This window comes from Salmo salar, chromosome ssa11, assembly GCF_905237065.1.
Source record: "Salmo salar chromosome ssa11, Ssal_v3.1, whole genome shotgun sequence".
Taxonomy (NCBI): Eukaryota; Metazoa; Chordata; class Actinopteri; order Salmoniformes; family Salmonidae; genus Salmo; species Salmo salar.
This window is the reverse complement of record NC_059452.1, coordinates 95,807,701-95,829,260: the sequence shown is the minus strand read 5'-3', so window position 1 is coordinate 95,829,260 and position 21,560 is coordinate 95,807,701. Positions and strand designations below refer to the sequence as shown.

Sequence of the window (21,560 nt, the reverse complement as noted above, 5' to 3'; positions counted from 1 at the left end):
TTCCACTGCTCCAGAGTCAAATGGCGGCAAACTAGGCTTGTGTGTGGCTGCTCGGCTATGGAATCTCATTTCATGAAGCTCCCAATGAATAGTTATTGTGCTGACATTGCTTCCAGAGGCAGTTTGGAGTGTTGCAACCGAGGACAGACAATCTTTACAGCACTCGGCACTCCGTGTGTGGCCTACCATCGCATGGAGATTGCATGGCTGTGTGCTCGATTTTATAGTCCTGTCAGCAACGGGTGTGGATGAAATAGCCGAATCCACTAATCAGAAGGGGTGTCCACATACTTTTGTATATTTGGTGTATATTCGGTTTGATTTTGGCCACATTTTTTACAAATAAGTAAGGTTTATCATTCGTTTCTGGCTGTGGAGTAGCCTTTTCACTGGATAAGGCATGGGAGGCTATAAACAAAATAGATGGGTGCAGTATTTAAAAAACGAATATAGTGTAACCAATCAAAGACAAGAACTTTCAATAAAGTTTTCAACGGTTGGCACGTATGACGGTGTTGACTCTGTAATCAGTGCTCAGTTTTAGCACCTGTTTCCTTATTCCAACTCGAAAGGAAACTTTCGACCTTCATGTTTATTTTCTACGCGGAAAGTTATGAAGTTTTGCATATTTATAGTTTTTTTATTTACAACATCCTTAAAATGCAGAAAGCCTTGAAGAAGTATTTTGTAAACATGGACGAGTATCTAGCCAGCATCGGTCTCTATAGGAAAATGATGGCACGAGACGCGTCCTGTCTATTTCGAGCTGTCTCTGAGCAGGTAGGCTTGAGCAATTTAGCGAAATGGGTTTAATGCATTCCATTTGACGTTCAACGTTTAGAATATAATATATTACATTTATCTGACTGAATTCATGGTGTGAGAATAGGAAGTTGTCTTTTTTCAAAATAAATGGTCGTTTGGGAACTCATGGGTTCATTTAGCCTGCCTGTTCCAGTGGTGGTTCTAGACCATTTCAACTGGGGGGGCCAAGCTGGGGCCAGTTGTACTGTTAGGGGGGGGGGGCAGTTACATTAGACGTTATTGTTGTCATATCGTTTTCTTCACTGCATTGCAGGCATTAGCTGGCAAAATACCATCTTCCGCGTTGCCACTGTCTAATAACGGATGTAAAAAAAGAACGATAGCAAAAATGTTATGTCAAAATTATTTCATACTCCACATTTAGGGGGGCCACAAGGGGGTCCAAAATTGTTGTCACAGGGGCACTGCCCCTTCCCCCAGAACCGCTAGTAGCCTGTTCATCTTCGGCTATGGTTCATTTGGCTGACTGAAATTATTGTTGAGGCCAGAGTTAAAATATGAATTGCACGACGCTATGCTCCAGGGCGCAAAGAGGAGATTGTCGAATATGAAATAAAGGTGCACAATGTAATGATTTCTTTCCTCCCAGATGTATTACTCTCAGAATTACCATCAAAAGATAAGGAAAGACTGTGTCACCTTCATGAGAGAGAACCGATGCAACTTTGAACCTGTAAGTTGACTTTAAAATGTTTAGGGGTAGGGACGTCCCAAGGATTCCAGATAGCACTAATCGCTTAAAATCAAAGTCTAATGGCATGCTTTATCTCCTAGTTTGTTGAAGGGTCGTTTGAGAAGTATCTGGAACGTCTGGAGGACCCCAAGGTATGTTTATAGAACTACATGTTATAAAAGCACATTGCACAAGCCATGGGTCAGATTCAGACCATAGACCGTATGAAGAAGGGTCACGTACATATTGTTAAATATGTTTTTCTCCAGGAAACCACTGGCCAAGTTGAGATAAAGGCTTTGTCGTCGTTGTACAGGTAAGTGCTGCACAATGTGTTATCAGTTAAACATCACCTGCCACATTGTACAACCTTTTGTGTTGGCTGACAGGATATTGTCAAATGTTATATGGAGAATTAGATTTATGTGAATTGCAATTTAATGTAACCTGAAATAAGTTGGTGTTGGCCATGTGGCAGGCGGTGCTTCCTTGTATACAGGTATCCTGGGAAGCCACCAACAGAGATAACTGAAGTAGACTACATGGAGAAGGTAAGTGTGGTTCTTCACTGAGCCCAGGCCCGGAAGCATCCCAAATGCCTGACTAATGAAGTAATTACCAGGCAAAACTGAACCAGGTTGCTAATTGAACCAGGTGTGTGGATAGGGGGTGATGCCGTGTAATAAACTATATATACAGAAGTATGTGGACACCCCTTCAAATTAGTGAAGTTGGCTATTTCAGCCACACCCGTTGCTGACGCGTGTATAAAGTTGAGCACCCAGCCATGCAATCTCCATAGACAAACATTGTCAGTAGAATGGCCCGTACTGAAGTGCTCAAGTGACTTTCAACGTGACACTATCATAGGATGCCACCTTTCCAACAAGTCAGTTTGTAAAATGTCTGCCCTGCTGGAGCCGCCCCAGTCAACTGTAAGTGCTGTTATTGTGAAGTGGAAACGTCTAGGAGCAACAACGGTTCAGCCGCAAAGTGGTAGTACACAAACTCACAGAATGGGACCGCAGAGTGCTGAAGCACTTAGCGTGTAAAAATCGTCTGTCCTCGGTTGCAACACTCACTAGAGTTCAAAACTGCCTCTGGAAGCAACATCGGCACTGTTCATCGGGAGCTTCATGCAAAGGCTTACCATGGCTGAGCGGGCGGATACAAGCCTAAGATCGCCATGTGCAATGCCAAGCGTCAGCTAGAGTGGTGTAAAGCTCGCCGCCATTGGACTCTGGAGCAGTGGAAACACCTTCCCTGGAGTGATGAATCACACTTTATCTGTCAGTCCGAAGGACAAATCTGGGTTTGGCGGATACCAGGAGAACGCTACCTGCCCCAATGTATAGTGCCAACTAAAGTTTGGTGGAGAAGGATTAATGATCTGGGGCTGTTTTTAATGGTTCAGGCTAGGCCCCATAGTTCCAGTGAAGGGAAATGTTAACGCTACAGCATACGACATTCTAGATGATTCTGCGCTTCCAACTTTGTGGAAACAGTTTGGGGAAGGCCCTTTCCTGTTTCAGTATGACAATGCCCCTGTGCAAAAAAAGCGAGGTCCATACAGAAATGGTTTAGAGATCTGTGTGGAAGAACTTGACTAGCCTGCAAAGAGCCCTGACTTCAACCCCATCAATCTTTGAATTGAAACTCGACTACGAGCCAGGCGTAATCGCTCAACATCAGTGCCGACCTCACTAATGCTCTTGTGGCTGACTGGAATGAGTCCTCGCAGCAATGTTCCAACATCTAGCGGAAAGCCTTCCCAGAAGAGTGGAGGCTGTTATAGCAGCAAAGGGGGGACCAACTCCTATTAATGCCCATGATTTTCGAATGAGATGTTTGACGAGCTGGTGTTCACATACATTTGTAGTGTGCTTTGGTTTGTCCTCTAGATGGTACTGCTCTCATTTTATAATTTGAGAAGACTACAGCCAAAGATGGTGTATATAAATGAAAGATGGGGTTAATTCAGGCTGCTTACCATTGGAAGCAACAAAAAAAGTCAGTTCCAGTCTAGGTAACTTGGTGTGTCTCCCATAGACACCAATGCAATAGCAGCTGGGTTTGGTCTACTTCGTTCATTGAATCAGGAAAAAAAAAACAGCAAGTCATGCTTAAGTCTCTACTTCTTTTTCTCTCTTAGTTCGTTCTCTATTCTGTAGACCAAATTTTCCCAAACATTTTTTTTTAGTCCCATTAGCCCTTCAAACATTCATCCTCCGGCTGCGTACCCCCTCTAGCACCAGCACTCTCAAATGTTGTTTTTTTGCCATCATTGTAAGCCTGCCACACACCAACACACACTATACCATACATTAAGAATAAGTGTTTGTTACAACACGGCTCGTGTAAATGGACTGTTTGAAAATGTAAAGGCAAAAATCATTTTATTTTTTTATTAAAAAAAATGTGAATCACATTATTTGGCGTACCCCCGACGGCAGTTTGGGAATACCTGCTGTAGACAATTTGATTTTGGGGGGGGGGGATCTTTACCATTTGAATGGTTAAGAGTAAAAATGCATTACACTTCACACTATTCTGCTCTCTGACTGTTGTAGATTCTGCTGTGTTGCTCCAACAATGGCCACTACGATGTTGTATACCCCAGGAACTACCCCATCCACGCAGCTCTGTGTCAAGGTCTGTACTTTCACTCATCAGAATTCAGAGAAATCAGTGGAGGCTGGTAGGAGGAGTTATTTGAAGATGGAGTCATTGTAATGGCTAGAATGGTATAGATGGAACAGTGTCATACACGACAACGGTAAGGAAACCACCTGTTTGACTCAATTCCATTCTAGCCATTTCAATGAGCCTGTCCTATAGCTCCGTCCACCAGCTCCACAGCACTGGATAAATCTTCACTCTAAGTCCTATAATTGGCTACTCATTTATTTTAGTTAGTCAATATTTTAAATGATCAGTACTTTCATGTGTAGTGAATAGGAAATGTATAACCTTTTTCTTCAACTGGATCCAGCTCTGTTGTATGAGCTGCTGTACACACAAGTCCTTGGTGTCGGCGAGGCGGAGGTGCAAGGAGCCTTGGAAGGGTTCCATGGCGGAGGTCGTCGCTATAGGAACAGCCTGTCGGTGTGCAGTGAGGACGCAGGCTATGACACCCCTGAGGACAGGGGTCAGACTCTGAGGTGAGGTTGTGCTCTGCACACCACTTTTGATTTCCATAAAGCCCTCCACATTAAACCTAAGTCTAGTTACTTGGGTCATTCCACAAAATGAGTCCCTTTTGCATCCCTTTGATATTTTAAGTTGGACTTGTGCACCAATATTGAGTTTTAAAGGCCTGTTACATTAAGTGCCCCTTTTAATATAGACCACATGGAAAATTCAATACATCATGTTTTTAATAACTAAAGACTTGCTAAAGTGCCAAAATTCAGCATTTTGACATGTCCTTCTGTGTACCATCTGACTTCTAGGAAAATGAACACACTTCATCCCAAAATGTCCATGTTTTAGCATTTTAAATCCCTAATTATTTTCTTGCTTTGACAGTCATTTCTGAAGATTATTATATACATTGAAAAAAATAAAGGTAAGTGTAGATCAGAATCTGGTGCGACCACCATTTGCCTCATGCAGGGTAACATCTCGTTTATGTAGAGTTGATCAGGCTGTTGATTGTGGAGTGTTGCCCCACTCGTTAATGGCTGTGCAAAGTTGCTGGATATTGCCGGGAACTGGAACACACTAGAGGTCGACCGATTTATGATTTTTTCAATGCCGATACCGATTATTGGAGGGCCCAAAAAAGCCTAGACCGATTTTAAATCAGCCGATTTAAAAAAAAAATATATATATATATAATTATTTGTTTTTTTTTGTAAGAATGACAATTACAACAATACTGAATGAACACAAATTTTACCTTAATATAATACATAAATAAAATCAATTTAGCCTCAAATAAATAATGAAACATGTTCAATTTGGTTTAAATAATGCAAAAACAAAGTGTTGGAGAAGAAAGTAAAAGTGCAATATGTGCCATGTAAGAAAGCTAACGTTTAAGTTCCTTGCTCAGAACATGAGAACATATGAAAGCTGGTGGTTCCTTTTGACATGAGTCTTCAATATTCCCAGGTAAGAAGTTTTAGGTTGTAGTTATTATAGGACTATTTCTCTCTATACGATTTGTATTTCATATACTATTGGATGTTCTTATAGGCACTTTAGTATTGCCAGTGTTAACAGTATAGCTTCCGTCCCTCTCCTCGCTCCTACCTGGGCTCGAACCAGGAACACATCGACAACAGCCACCCTCGAAGCAGCGTTACCCATGTAGAGCAAGGGGAAAAACTACTCCAAGTCTCAGAGCGAGTGACGTTTGAAACGCTATTAGCGCTCACCCGGCTAACTAGCTAGCCATTTCACATCGGTTACACCAGCCTAATCTTGGGAGTTGACAGGCTTGAAGTCATAAACAGCACAATGCATTGCGAAGGGCTGCTGGCAAACGCACGAAAGTGCTGTTTGAATGAATGCTTACGAGCCTGCTGCTGCCTACCATCGCTCAGACTACTCTATCAAATCAGACTTAATTATAACATAACACACAGAAATACGAGCCTTAGGTCATTAATAGTTTCCGGATTCGACCATATCTCAAACGTTTTTTCTGTCAGTGAAATACGGAACCGTTCCGTATTTCATCTAACGGGTGGCATCCCTAAGTCTAAATATTCCTGTTACATTGCACAACCTTCAATGTTATGTCATAATTACGTAAAATTCTGGCAAATTAGTTCGCAACGAGCCAGGCGACCCAAACTGTTGCATATACCCTGACTCTGCGTGTAATGAACGCAAAATGACACAATTTCACCTGGTTAAGATTGCCCGCTAACCTGGATTTCTTTTAGCTAAACATGCAGGTTTAAAAATATATACTTCTGTGTATTGATTTTAAGAAAGGCATTGATGTTTATGGTTAGGTACAGTCGTGCAACGATTGTGCTTTTTTCGCAAATGTGCTTTTGTTAAATCATCCCCCGTTTGGCGAAGTCGGCTGTCTTTGTTAGGAAGAAATAGTCTCACAGTTCGCAACGAGCCAGGCGGCCCAAACTGCTGCATATACCCTGACTCTGTTTGCAAGAGAAGTGACACATTTTCCCTAGTTAAAAGAAATTGATGTTAGCAGGCAATATTAACTAAATATGCAGGGTTAAAAATATATACTTGTGTATTGATTTTAAGAAAGGCATTGATGTTTATGGTTGGAGCAACGTGTACCTAAGCGATTATATGCAACGCAGGACAGGCTAGATAAACTAGTAATATCATCAACCATGTGTAGTTAACTAGTGATTATGATTGATTGTTTCTTATAAGATAAGTTTAATGCTAGCTAGCAACTTACCTTGGCTTCTTACTGCATTCGCGTAACAGGCAGGCTCCTCATGGAGTGCAATGTAAAGCAGGTAGTTAGAGCTTTGGACTAGTTAACCGTAAGGTTGCAAGATTGAATCCCCGAGCTGACAAGGTAAAAATCTGTCGTTCTGCCCCATAACAAGGCAGTTAACCCACCGTTCCTAGGCCGTCATTGAGAATAAGAATGTGTTCTTAACTGACTTGCCTAGTTAAATAAAGGTCTAAAAAAAAAAAAATGATTTCCGATTGTTACGAAAACTTGAAATCGGCCCTAATTAATCGGTCGACCTCTAGAACACAGTCGTACACATCAATTGAGAGCATCCAAAACATGCTCAATGGGTGACGTGTCGGATGAGAATGCAGGCCATTGAGGAGCTGAGACATTTTCAGCTTCCAGGAATTGTGTACAGATCCTTGTAATATGGAGCTGTGCATTATCATGCTGAAACGTGATGAAAGGCATGACATTGGGCCTCAGGATCTTGTCACGGTATCTCTGTGCATTGAAATTGCCTTTGATTAAAATGCAATTGTGTTCGTTGTCTGTAGCTTATGCCTGCCCATACCATAACCCCACCTCCACCATGAGGCACTCTGTTCACAATGTTGACGTCAGCAAACCGCTCGCCCACATGATGCCGTACACACTGTTTTCCATCTGCCTGGTACAGTTATAACCGGGATTCATCTGTGAAGAGAACTTCTCCAGTGGCCATTGAAGGTGAGCATTTGCCCACTGAAGTTGTTTACGACGCTGGAACTGCAGTCAGGTCAAAACCCTTGTGAGGACAACGAGCATGCAGATGAGCTTCCCTGAGACTGTTTCTGACAGTTTGTGCTGAAATTCTTTGGTTGTGCAAACCCACAGTTTATTCAGGTGGCTGGTTTGACGATCCTGCAGCTTAAGAAGCCGGATGTAGAGGTCCTGGGCTGGCGTGGTTACATGTATTCTGTGATTTGTGAGGCCAGTTGGACGTATTGCCAAATTCTCTAAAACGACGTTGGAGGCAGTTGATGGTAGAGAAATTAACGTTAAATTCTCTGGGAACAGCTCTGGTGAACATTCCTGCAGTCAGCATGTCACTGTCACATTGTGTTGTGAAACAACACTGCAGATTTTAGTGGCCTTTTTTATATGGGCCTCCTGAGTGGCTCTGCACGTCAGTGCGAGAGGTGTCACTACAGACCCTGGTTTGATTCCAGGCTGTATCACAAAAGGTTGTGATTGGGAGTCCCATAGGGAGGCGCACAATTGGCCTTGTGTCGTTAGGGTTTGGACAAGGTAGGCCGTCATTGTAAATAAGAATTTTGTTTTTAACGGACTTGCCTAGTTAAAGGTTTCAAAAAATAATTATAGACCCTTTTCTGTTTGAAAACATTGCCGCACGAGGGCGACGCGTGCAAGTTTGTGGCAGAACAAGGAGTTCTTATAGAACGGCAGCTAAAAAACAGTGTAAGCATATGTGAACCCCAAAGATATTTTGTAATATAACCGGAACTCTAGGATGTTGGATGGGATGGCGATGGTTTTCTTGATGCCGCCTAGAGATGCGTGCGACGTCTGTCGTGTGCTGGAAAAGGGTCTGCACCTGTGTAATGATCATGCCACACAGGTCAGGTGGCTGGAGTATCTCGGCAAAGGAGAAATGTTCACTAACAGGGATGTAAACAACATTTGAGAGAAATAAGCTGGAAAATTTCTGTGGTCTTTTTATTTCAATTCATGAAACATGGGCCCAACACTTCTAACATGTTGCATTTTCATGCTTTGTTCAGTGTGTTCTTTTTTTTTTTAAATTAATTTTTTATTAGTGATTCATTTTAAGGTTAAAAAAAACAAAAAAAAAAACTTGTGCCTCATTTTAAGGTCAACCCGGTTTGTAATATGGTTTCCTAAAGAAACATACAACATCTAATAGTCAAATCGTTGTGTACAAGTATGAGCTGGTTTTACTCTTTGTGGTGGAAAACTGAGTGGCCTGAGCGTAACACACGTTTTGTGAAGCTTTCATTCATTTGCCCATTCCTATTGCACACAAGCTTCCATTTCCCCTTATCACAAGGGGACTAATGGCTGATGTTTAAGATGAACACATCAACCCTGTTACTTTTATTTGGCACTTACTAGTCTTTTTTTTTTATTTTATTTTTTTTTTTTTACATCTTGATGTAGGAAAACAACATGTTTTTTATTATGTTCAAATTAGGTGAAATAAAACGTATTTCTTTATTGTATTTTTTTTAAACCACGTTACTTTACCCAAAAGGGACTCATGTCGTGGAACGACCCAACTACAGTATGCATAAATTCACCAAAGCGTCTATACACTGAGTTTACAAAACATTAGGAACACTGTCCTAATTTTGAGTTGCACCCTTTTGCCCTCCAAATAGTCTCAATTCGTCGGGGCATGGACTCTACAAGGTGTCGAAGGCGTTCCACAGGGATGCTGGCCCATGTTCACTCCAATTCTTCCCACAGTTGGCTGGTTGTTCTTTGGGTGGTGGACTGTTCTTGATGCGCGGGGGAAAACCCAGCAACATTTCAGTTCTTGATACATACCGGTGCACCTGGCACCTACTACCATACCCCGTTCAAAGGCATTTAAATCTTTTGTCTTGCCCATTCACCCTCTGAATGGCACACACACAATCCCATGTCTCAAGGCTTAAAGATCCTTTAACATGTCTCGTCCACTTCAAAATCTGTGTAGATGAAGGGGATCATAGCTTTCACCTGGTCAGTCTGTAATGTAAAGAGCAGGTATTCTTAATGTTTAGTACACTCCGTGTATATTGTAATGTAGTCATTGTATGAATTTTGTTTATCAGGTTTTTGTAAAGTACAATTTTTCTACACTCTTTACTTTCTTGTAGGGATGATTGGGAGTTCAATGGGCACAATCGCACAGAGGACAAAGCCCGACCTGGAGCAGAGGAAGCAAAGGTGACAACTTTTTCTAAAGCGTCTATTGTTGTAGTTTATACCATTTTATTTTTTTATTTTTTTTTGAGGAAGACTAGATTCTAGGAATACACATCCAGTTTCTTTCTCTTCCTAAGACTCCAGATGCACCAGCAAAACTCTCTCTCCCGTACAAGGTGCTCAAAGCACTGGATTCTGAGATGTACAGAAATGTCCAGTTTGACGTATGGCATGACAGTCGCAGAGGTATGCCATGTGGCCCCCTTCTGTTGGAGTTTATTGTGGTAACGTGGAACTGCTGAATTAATCATGAGACATTGGTCATAAACGACAAGATTCACACAGAGCAGACCTTTTATCTGTGGGGTTGATATGATTATACCGTACATTCATTTCTTAATGTAGAGCAGTTGTATAATTGGGTGTTCTGGAATGGCATATCGTTTCTCTGAAACAGAGATGCAGAAAACTGATTACATGGTGTTTGCTGGAAGACAATACTTCTTGGGAGACAAGTGTCAGGTACAGTAATCCAATTTATCCACTAAATTAAGATTGTTTTGCAATAAAATAAAAATACTCAATGATAAGGTTAGCCCATGTCTTCCATGCAGGTTCGTCTAGACCCCAAAGGGAAGTATTACAATGCCTTCATTCAGGAGGTGGGCACTCACCCCAGCGCTGTGACAGTGTTCATCGAAGAGCTTGGAGAAAAGTGAGATACCTGTCCCTTTAAAAACACCCCAATTGAACTGACTTACACATAGGCACTTCTACACAGCACCCATCAACGTGTGCTTATTTTAGTTTTCTGGCACATTCTTGTATTAGAGCAGTAAGAGGAACTGCCCCTCCCTACTGTCAGGCTTTGCTCCAAATCTATACCCCAACCCGAGTACTCCGTTCTGCCACCTCTGATCTCTTGGCCCTCCCACTCAACCCAGTACAAGTGCTTCTCTGTCTTAGCACCCCAATTATGGAACCAGCTTCCCCTTGAAGCAGAGTCCTTGCTCAACTTCTGAAATGCCCCCCCACCCCCCCGCCCGCAAAAGGCTTTTGTGAACTAACACTTGACTACTTTTCCCCCTTACTAGCTCTGACTGCTGATAGCTACTTTATTGAGGAAAATGTGCTTACTGTATGTGGTTGTCCCACCTAGCTATCTTAAGATGAATGCACTGGAAGTCACTCTGGATAGGAGTCTGCTAGATGACTAAAATGTAAATGTACCATCCCAAATGGTTGTCATACAGTATGATAGATGCAGTGGTTTACCATAAAGACAGTGCTCTTTTCAATATTAGGTTTATGAGACCTCACTATACCCCACCACTTTCAGACATCTTGTGTCTCTGACTAACTTCAAGCCTGTGAACCCTGTCCCTGCCTGGAACATCACCCCGAGCCGCAAGGGACCATCATACAGCCGGCCTGAGCAGTATCCTGGAGAGATGGGTCAGTATGCCCTTTAACCGTTAGATGGTCTTAGTAATTATATATTTTTTTAAATAGCAGTGAACATCGTATTGGCCTTGGACCATTGAAGACCTGTACAACTGTTAGCCCTTCTGTCTGTTAGATTCGGAGTTGCGGGGCCGGCGGCGTTTCTTTAAGAAACCCAGAGGGAAGGAGATGCTGATGGTGTCTGGCCTGCCTCCCCGCTTTCAATCAGGCCCTGGCGGCATACACCCTGGGCGCGCCCCTGGCATGCATGCACCACCACCAGAGACAATGCCCTATGAACACTACCGGCCTCATCTTCCACCCAGGCCCCCTCGAGGATATGGCCCGCCCAGGTCGGTGTGCTTTTAAATTGTCAAATGGCAAGTTTGACAAATATCACTCTAAAACACCATTTACACTGCTGCTGTACTTCACCATTACTGAAGGTCATATTGCTTACCGTTGATTATATTCTGTTGGTATCTATGCTGTTGCCAATCTGGGTTCTGTTCAGAAGTTCAGCCCGTTTCCTGAACAGTCATCCCCTCGTTGGGCCGGAGATGACATACTACCCTCACTCAGGAAAACGCTGCTACCACAGCTTCGACAACTACTCATTCAGGTCACGGTAATACGCCTTTTATCGTCTTCTTAGCGATGTTAAGCAGAATGAGCAATTTGAGCTATAGTAACTTTGAATATTACCGGTGGCCCTGCCCATAGAGAATGTAGCCATGGTACGACATGATGGGGTGTTGTGGTTATAAAAGTAGGTATATTCATTTGAGCTCTTGCAGCCGAAGCAGGCGCCAGATCCCTGCTATCAACAAGGAGTGCCAGTTCAGCTACGTCCCCGAGGCTGGACAGGAGGCACAGGAAATGGCACAGGAAATGGAAGGAACAATCACCTTCTACGAGATTGAGGGGGGAGATGAAACTGCCTTCCCTCCCTTGTCGGTAACTATGTAGCCCAGAAGCCCTCAGGCAACAGACTTTGATAGTTGGGAGCATTAGTATTCAACTGGAGTATTCAAGTCAACCTGCTGTCTGCTTTTGTAACTGTCTCTTTAGGGACAGACTGTAGCAAACCCCATGGTTCCAGCACTCCCTACATACTGGGTGCAGCAGGGGCCGAGCCCCATCCCCACATCTGGCAAACAGGCCATGACCTCATCAGAGGAGGACGCTGACGAGAGGAGCAATGGTGACGACCAAGGTAGGCCAGCCTGTCCAGTGACGCCGTCTTGATTACAAAAATGTATTTGTTTTGAGTCGGAATGTAAATGTTAAATCCGTGGTGTGTGTGTCTCAGGTGAATATTCAGAGGAGTACATCTATACTGGTGAAGGTGAGTGTGTTGACATCACCTGCTTGTGAGATTTTAGGACGGTCCATGTCCACCATTTTATTATCTGCAGATGCATTTTTAACAGATTTACGTTAGGGAGAGACAAATTGGGCTATTCCGTTTCCCAACTGATTCTGTCATTTGGCAACAGTGAAGGCTCACAATTTGAAGACCCATTGTACAATATGGATAAAAGTTCACAATTGTCTTTTTAAATCATCTTGCAGACACAGGGTTCCAGAGCCCATCTGTGTATGCTGCGGCAGAGTCCACTGCCAACCTGGTACTCTTCACTTGCTTTTTTGTTGAAACTTTTAATAACTATAGTTAATTTCACATGTGGGATGTATTGTATAATTTCACATTCATGTCAACTTACTTGATTTTATTGGGGTTGATTGGTTTGATTGCATTCCTGTCTCCATTTTTTTGCCTGCCTTTACAGACCATTGAAGAGGGAGGATCTTGTGCTGGCTCACCACAAGAGGGCATGGCTAGCTATAGCTACACTCAGTCACAGCAGGTACTAGAAGCTTTACAATCCGTTTTACCCAACTGCTCAATTGTCACATTTTGTCAGAAAAAAACATCAGGTTTTAAGTTTACTCAAACTGTAGAAGGTTCATTTTCTTTGGACAAAAGTTACTGGTATGGCTTGACTTTTTACGTGAGTATTCAGACCCTTTGCTATGGGACTCAATTGTGCATCCTGTTTCCTTCCGTTGATCATCCTTGAAATGTTGCTTTAACTTGATTGGAGTCCACCTGTGGTAAATTAAATTGTTTGGACATGATTTGGAAAGGCACACCTGTCTATATAAGGTCCCACAGTTGACAGTGCATGTCAGAGCAAAAACCAAGCCATGGGGTCAAGGTTTGTGTTGAGGCACAGATGTGGTGAAGGGTAACAAAAAAATGTCTGCAGCATTGAAGGTCCCCAAGAACACAGTGACCTCTATTCTTAAATAGAAGAAGTTTGGAACCACCAAGACTCTTCCAAGAGCTGGCTTCCTGGCCAAACTGAGCAATTGGGGGAGAAGGGCCTTGCTCAGGGAGGTGACCAAGAACTTGGTCACTGACAGAGCTCCAGAGTTCTTCTGTGGAGATGGTTTTTCTTCTGAAAGTTTCTCCCATCTCTGCAGCACTCCACCAATCAGGCCTTTATGGTAGAGTGGCCAGACGGAAGCCACTCCTCAGTAAAAGGCACATGACAGCCCGCTTGGAGTTTACCAATAGACACCTAAAGGACTCAGACCATGAGAAACAAGATTTTCTGGTCTGATGAAACCAAAATTGAACTCTTTGCCCTGAATGCCAAGCGCCACGTCTGGAGGAAACCTGGCACCATCCCTACGGTGAAGCGCGGTGGCAACATGCTGTGGGGATGTTTTTCAGTGGCAGGGACTAGGAGACTAGTCAGGATCGAGGGAAAGATGAATGGAGCAAAGTACAGAGATCCTTAATGAAAATCTGCTCCAGAGTGGTCAGGACCTCAGACTGGGGTGACGGTTCACCTTCCAACAGGACAATGACCCTAAGCACACAGCCAAGACAATGCAGGAGTGGCTTGGGACCAGTCTCTGTCTTTGAGTGAACCAGCCAGAGCCTGGGCTTGAACCCGATCGAATATCTGAGAGACCTGAAAATCAAATCAAATTTTATTTGTCACATGCGCCAAATACAACAGGTGTAGACCTTACAGTGAAATGCTTACTTAAAGCCCTTAACCAGCAATGCAGTTTTAAGAAAATACAAAAAAAATATATAATTTTAAATAACAATAACAAAGAGCAGCATTAAGTAACAATAGCGGGGCTATATACACGGGGTACCGGTATAGAGTCAATGTGCGGGCGCACCGGTGTCGAGGTAATATGTAGATGGCTATTAAAGTGACTATGCGTAGATCGAGTAGCGGCAGCGTAGAAATGGCTGTACAGCGACGCTCCCCATCCAACCTGACAGATCTGCAGAGAAGAATGGGATAAACTCCCCAAATACAGGTGTGTCAAGCTTGTAGCGTCATACCCAAGAAGACTCGAGGCGGTAATTGCTGCTAAAGGTGCTTCAACAAAGTACTGAGTAAAGGGTCTGAATACTTATGTAATTGTGATTTCATTTAAAAACAATTATACACTTGCAAAAATGTCTAAACAGCTTTTGCTTTGTCCGTTATGGGGTATTGCGTGTAGATTAAGGGGGGGGGGGGGGGGGAACGTTTGAATCTATTTTAGAATAAGGCTGTAATGTGGAAAAAGTCAAGGGGTCTGCGTGCGCGCACACAGTACCAGTCAAAAGTTTTGACACTTACTCATTCCAGGTTTTTTATTTCTTTTTTTTACTTTTTTCTATGTTGTAGTGAAGACATCAAAAACTATGAAATAACACATGGAATCATGTAACCAAAAAAGTTTTAAACAAATCAAAATATTTTTTTTATAGTTGAGATTCTTCAAAGTAGCCACCCTTTGCCTTGACATCTTTGCCTACTCTCAACCAGCTTCATGAGGTAGTCACCTGGAATGCATTTCAATTAACAGGTGTGCCTTAAGTTAATTTGTGGAATTTCTTTCCTTTGTTTGAGGTAATCAGTTGTTGTGACAAGGTAGTGGTGGTATACAGAAGAGAACCCTATTTGGTAAAAGTCCATATTATGGCAAGAACAGCTCAAATAAGCAAAGCGAAATGACCGTCCATTACTTAAAGACGTGAAGTTCAGACAATCCAGAAAATGTCAAGAACTTTCAAAGTTTGAAGTGCAGTCGCCAAAACCGAGCGCTATGATGACACTGGCTCTCGTGAGGACCACCACAGGAAAGGAAGAACCAGAGTTACCTCTGGCTGTGTAACGGCTATTTGACCAAGGGGAGTGCTGCATCAGATTACCTGGCCTCCACAATTGCCTGACCTCAACCCAATTGGAATGAATTGGACCGCAGAGTGAAGGAAAAGGAGCTAACATCTGCTCAGCGTATGTGGGAACTACTTCAAGACTTAGCATTCCAGGTGCATGCCAAGAGTGTGCAAAGCAGGGGCGAAAATCTGATATCAACTTTGGGGGGACAATTACATGAGATTTTCTCAAGAGCAATTCCTGAGGGGGACACCAAAAGTAGTGCTGTAACACATAGCCTACATTGTAATATGGTAAATGTATATTGAGGAACCAAAGAAATAAGGTGTTTGCCGTACTCCTAACTACCGGTACCCAAAACTACACAACTACTCACAACAGCAATACCATTGCCTTTAACAAATCTTAGTTCAGTCACCAGTTTAAGTTGAGAGTGGGGGTATCCATGGCATTTTCCAATTATGTTCCTATTTTACAAGTAAAAAAAATGGAGAACCTTTCATAATGTTGCCAAACAAAGACTCAACAAACTTACCTGAGACTCCCTGTCTATGCCAGTCTGTCCCTGCATATCTGTCCCCAACTCTGCTGTCTGTGTGCCATCTGTTGCCTGCTCTGCCTAATGACATCATTGTGAAACATTTCCATTAGAATTTCATTTCTTTCTTATGAACATTTTATCAACTAGTCTTTGAGATATTAGGCTACTAGGGTTCTTACTTTGCGTTTTGGTGTACTGAAAAATACTCTGATGTCCGTCTTTTATTTTTCTGCCATTTTTCTACCTGGCTGGCTGGCTACACACACACACACACACACACACACACACACACAGTGTGTAGGTTATTTACAGTAGGAGATGGGCTTCTATCATCTTATCTTTTATCATTCTATTTGGGCTTCGATCTAAAAGGTAGCTAGCAAATGTGAAACGGATTAAATTGACAAGATTTGACAGCTGTATGAGTTCACCATTTACACAACATATGCTGCAACCTTTTGTAATTTTAATAGTTTGTTTCATATTGGCTGGCTTCCAACAATAGCTGAATTTGCAAAGCTAGCGAGCACCAATTCAGTTTCAGTGGCGTTTGCTATAATCTTTGCTTCCCGGGTTAAATAAAATAAATAAATAAAAGTTCCCTTGCGACAATTTAGCTTTTGCAATGAGACCATTAAATATATTTAAGACAATGGTAGAAGAGAGTGTAGTTCAGTTTGGACTTCAGTTTATCGCTAACCTTATCACAGGGACTTTGAAGCACTAACTTACATCATCTGCATGCTGATCTCGGAATAAATTGACGATAGCAAAGATTCCATCTTTGACGAAGCCACATAAATGGAATAGTTACTAGCTAGCTTAATAGTTCATATTTGCGCGCTAGCTCTGCATATTCAGCTAGTGTGTGTGCGCGATTGACTGAATTAACCTCACGTCAGTTACGTTCATTGAGTGCCTTTCAGACAGTGGCTACGACCCCTCTGTTACCTTGCCAGTGGATCAAACCATTGTGAGGAAAAGGGTGGGGGGGTCGCAATCTTTTGAAACTTAAAAACGCGCTATTAAGTGTCTATAATCAGCACAATTGCTTTCATTGCGTATTATTAATATTATTTAAATTACATAGTTATGTTTCAGTGATATATTGGGGGGGACAAATCATATTTTTCCCAGGATGGGGGGGTCGTGTCCCCCCCCGTCCCCCCCGCGATTTCCGCCCCTGGTGCAAAGCTGTCAATGCAAAGGGTGGCTACTTTGAAGAATCTCAAAAAATATATATTTTGTTTTGATATTGCAATGAGCAAGATTTCACTCTGCCGAACAGTATGTGTGCGGGTTCGCTTCACGCTTTTACCGCGTAGTAGCCACGGGATCAAAACAGCGAACTTTAACCTCATGCTTTTAGTTGCAGAACTTGACCTACTAGCCTGTTTTACTTTGCATCTACGTCATGTGGCTGACTCTACCTTGTTTTTTTTAAGCGCAAATTGTTTGTCAATTGTAGTCAGATTTAATTTAGTTTTGTTTCCTCAGGTGGTGGTGAAGTCAGCAGTCATGCCCGCACAGGCTTTAACCACAGCCCCAGCAGCTATCTTCACCTCTTCCTCTAGCAGCTCTCAGACCCCTCCAGCACCAATTGCTTCACCCTCAAACTATCCTCAGGGGGCTCCCATGCCCCCACACGCAATGGGCAGACAAGGTACCCACTCTAAGGGTGATGGTCAGACCTAAGGAGTTATTAGGCCCTAATTCCTAACTGATCCCTATTTTCTCTTGTTTGTAGTTTCATCCATTCAGGTTCCTCCTTCCTCTCCCTGGTTTGTGAATGAGATGGGGGAGGCGGTCAGCACCACACCCCCTCCACCTTACTCCTATGACCCCAACGGCAACGACCTTCCACGAGGTTAGACATGCTTCCCCATGGCGTGTGTTAAGTTGTGAACTTCTAACACGGAACCCAAACCGGCTGCGCGCGTGCGCTATCGTGCATACATTTATTTTGTCCCCCTACACCAAACGCGATCACAACACGCAGGTTAAAATATCAAAACAAACTCTGAACCAATTACATTCATTTGGGGACAGGTCGAAAAGCATTAAACATGTTTGGCAATTTAGCTAGTTAGCTTGCACTTGCTAGCTAATTTGTCCTGGGATATAAACATTGAGTTGTTATTTTACCTGAAATGCACAAGGTCCTCTACTCCGAGAATTAATCCACACATAAAACGGCCAACCGAATCATTTCTAGTCATCTCTCCTCATTCCAGGCTTTTTCATCTTTGAACTTATATGGTGATTGGCATCTACACTTTCATAGTATTACCAGACAACCGGCAAAACAGTTCGTCTTTCAATCACCCACGTGGGTATAACCAATGAGGAGATGGCACATGGATACCTGCTTCTATAAACCAATGAGGCGATGGGAGAGGCAGGACTTGCAGCGTGATCTGCGTCAGAAATAGAAAGGAGTTCTATTTTAGCCCTTGGCATCGCAGACGCTCGTTGGCGCACGCGCAATAATTGAATAACATGGATTTCAAAATGTATGATGTGACGGTAACTAAATGTTTTTCTCTTTCTGTAGATGGCAAGGTCCTCCAATATTACTTTAATTTAGGAGTCCAAGTAAGTGATTATAGTATGTATGGGTGAACAGTTACTTGGCATGAGATGCTAGACATGTCTTTGAATGAAAACAACCTATACCTTTTGATTTCTATCCATGTTGAAACAGTGGTACCAGCAGAGCTATTGGCATTCCATGGTGCAGATGCAGCAGGCGTATCAGCAGCCCAATGCCGAGCAACAGTTCCAGTCCTACTCCGGAGCACCCCCTCCCTCTGATCACACAGTCCCCCAGTCCTACCCAGAGACTGGGAGAGCAGGGCCTGATGGCCAGGGAGATGTTCTTGCCAATGGTCAGCGTCACCCCACGGCCTCCAGACCTCATTATGAAATGGCACATCTGCATTGAGCAAGATCTTCAGTGTCACAATCTTACGACCTCAAGTATTACATGTGACTTATTTTCTTACCTTGGTCCTCACCCACCACCTTTTCCTTCCTACCAGGCACCCCCCTGGCCATGGACCCTCCCTCAGCAGGAGCCCCAGGCACAGTGTTCTACCCCTTGGTTCAGGACCAGTGCAGCCAACCCCCCCTCCACACCTACGAGCCTTATGTTCCGATGCTCTCTGCCACCTACCATTACCTCACACCCTGGAACTCAGGCCCTGCCCAACCACATGTGCATGCATCCTACTGCCCCTCCAACCACCCAGTCAACTATGTCACTGCACCCACACACCCAGGGCACTTTATTCCTCCCAGCATGTAACCAAGCACTGGGGACGGAGGGAGGGAGGTGGGCCCCTCTAACTACCCACATTCACCATGTCACCCTATGTCATGTGTAATGTTTGTTCTACTTTTCTTATTTTGAAGTTTGCATGTTTTTGAAGTTTGCTAGTCAGTGGCTGTCTGAAATGGCACCCTATTCAAAAGTAGTGCACTGTTGGGCAGTGGTTCCCATCCGTTTTCAGTTAATGTACCACCAACTGAATTTTGCTCTGCCCTGAAGAACCCCCTCATGTGCATTTTACCAGTAGGCCTATGGTCTCATGAGTCTTCTCAAGTTCCCCCAGAGGTACTATTACCCCTGTTTGTGTACCACTGATGTAGGGAATAGGGCGCCCTTGGAAAAGTGGTAGACGGTATAGGGGTCCATTTCAGACACCCTCTGATCCAGTGTTTACAGAATGTTTAATACATTATTTTATGTTTAATTAATAAAAAGTTTTGTTTCCCAGAAGTCGTAACAGTTTATCATTTGAACTGTCCCTTTTTAGAGCAGGGCTCTCAACCCTGTTCCTGGAGCGCTACCCTCCTGTAGGTTTTCGCGCCAACCGTAAACTCTGGGATTCTTGAAAGACTGGACAATCAAAATAAGTCTTAATGTTAACATTAATGCTTCCCACAGTTGTCAAGTTGGCTGGATGTCCTTTGGGTGGTGGTCCATTCTTGATACACACAGGAACTGTTGCATGTGGAAAAACCCAGCAGCGTTGCAGTTCTTGACAAACCGGTGTGCCTGGCACCTACCATAACCCGTTCAAAAGCGCAAATATTTTGTCTTGCCCATTCACCCTCTGAATGGCACACACAATCCATGTCTCAAGGCTGAAAAAAATGCTTCTTTAATCTCTCCCCTTCATCTACAATCATTTGAAGCAGATTTATCAAGTGACATCAAGGAATCATAGCGGTCACCTGGTCAGTCTGTCATGGAAAGAGCAGGTGTTCTCAATGTTGTACACTCAGTGTATAGTTTCATAAACTAAGTATCACACTGCAAAAATTGAAATCTAAACAATCCTAAATATCTTGAGTGATTTTTAAAAGCGCTTACATTTTTTTTCTTTCCAAGCTAAATTATCTACATTTGGCAGAACATTTTGCTTGTTTTAGCCTAAATTTAACCTCAAATCTTATTTAAAGATAATTTACCTTGCAAATATCTTAATTTAGTGTTATCATATTAAAGCTTATCATAAACTCAGCAACAACAAAAAAATCCTCACTGTCAACTTAAGTTTGCTGATAATAAATGTGTAAATATTTGTATGAACATAAGATTCAACAACTGAGACAAACTGAACAAGTTCCACAGATGTGACTAACAAAAAATTGAATGTGTCCCTGAACAAAGGGGGGAGGGTCAAAATCAAAAATCAGTCAGTATCTGGTGTGGCCACCAGCTGCATTAAGTACTGCAGTGCATCTCCTCCTCTTGGACTGCACCAGATTTGCCAGTTCTTGCTGTGAGATGTTACCCCACTCTTCCAAATCAAATCAAATCAAATTTATTTTTATATAGCCCTTCGTACATCAGCTGATATTCTCAAAGTGCTGTACAGAAACCCAGCCTAAAACCCCAAACAGCAAGCAAAGCATGTGAAAGAAGCACGGTGGCTAGGAAAAACTCCCTAGGAAAAACTCCCTAGAAAGGCCAAAAACCTAGGAAGAAACCTAGAGAGGAACCAGGCTATGAGGGGTGGCCAGTCCTCTTCTGGCTGTGCAGGGTGGATATTAAAACAGAACATGGTCAAAATGTTAAAATGTTAAAATGTTCATAAATGACCAGCATGGTCAAATAATAATAATCATAGTAGTTGTCGAGGGTGCAACAAGCACGTCCGGTGAACAGGTCAGGGTTCCATAGCCGCAGGCAGAACAGTTGAAACTGGAGCAGCAGCACGGCCAGGTGGACTGGGGACAGCAAGGAGTCATCATACCAGGTAGTCCTGAGGCATGGTCCTAGGGCTCAGGTCCTCCGAGAGAAAGACAGAAAGAGAGAAAGAGAGAATTAGAGAGAGCATATTTAAATACACACAGGACACCGGATAAGACAAGAGAAATACTCCAGATGTAACAGACTGACCCTAGCCCCCGACACATAAACTACTGCAGCATAAATACTGGAGGCTGAGACAGGAGGGATCAGAAGACACTGTGGCCCCATCCGATGATACCCCGGACAGGGCCAAACAGGCAGGATATAACCCCACCCACTTT

General features: G+C 43.1%; 1 protein-coding gene across 9 annotated transcripts; it reads left to right on the top strand.

Annotated features, from left to right (window-relative positions):
• Positions 1-509: 509 nt before the first annotated feature.
• LOC106563668 (putative bifunctional UDP-N-acetylglucosamine transferase and deubiquitinase ALG13) lies at positions 510-19,779 on the top strand. 9 transcript variants are annotated; one of them, XM_014129452.2, is made up of 24 exons: positions 510-780; positions 1,415-1,498; positions 1,600-1,650; positions 1,768-1,814; positions 1,977-2,049; positions 4,069-4,150; positions 4,491-4,659; positions 9,782-9,851; positions 9,968-10,076; positions 10,288-10,352; positions 10,445-10,545; positions 11,170-11,285; positions 11,410-11,626; positions 11,791-11,901; positions 12,071-12,230; positions 12,345-12,489; positions 12,586-12,621; positions 12,849-12,904; positions 13,067-13,144; positions 17,514-17,679; positions 17,764-17,883; positions 18,571-18,611; positions 18,721-18,904; positions 19,058-19,779. In XM_014129452.2, the coding sequence occupies exons 1-24, from the start codon at positions 589-591 to the stop codon at positions 19,321-19,323; spliced, it is 2,739 nt and encodes a 912-aa protein (XP_013984927.1). In that variant the 5' UTR covers positions 510-588; the 3' UTR covers positions 19,324-19,779. The 9 variants fall into 9 exon arrangements, with proteins under 9 accessions (XP_013984927.1, XP_045546082.1, XP_045546081.1 ...); XM_045690126.1 differs by having other exon boundaries at positions 1,956-2,049; XM_045690125.1 differs by having other exon boundaries at positions 1,956-2,049; positions 12,062-12,230.
• Positions 19,780-21,560: the final 1,781 nt, after the last annotated feature.

Excerpts from the sequence above, each read along its gene's own strand:
- LOC106563668 (XM_014129445.2), top strand. The coding sequence starts at position 589 with ATGTTTATTTTCTACGCGGAAAGTTATGAAGTTTTGCATATTTATAGT. Across the intron at positions 11,286-11,409 it reads GCAGTATCCTGGAGAGATGG|ATTCGGAGTTGCGGGGCCGG; the intron begins GTCAGTATGCCC and ends TCTGTCTGTTAG. Across the intron at positions 17,884-18,570 it reads CGGCAACGACCTTCCACGAG|ATGGCAAGGTCCTCCAATAT; the intron begins GTTAGACATGCT and ends CTCTTTCTGTAG.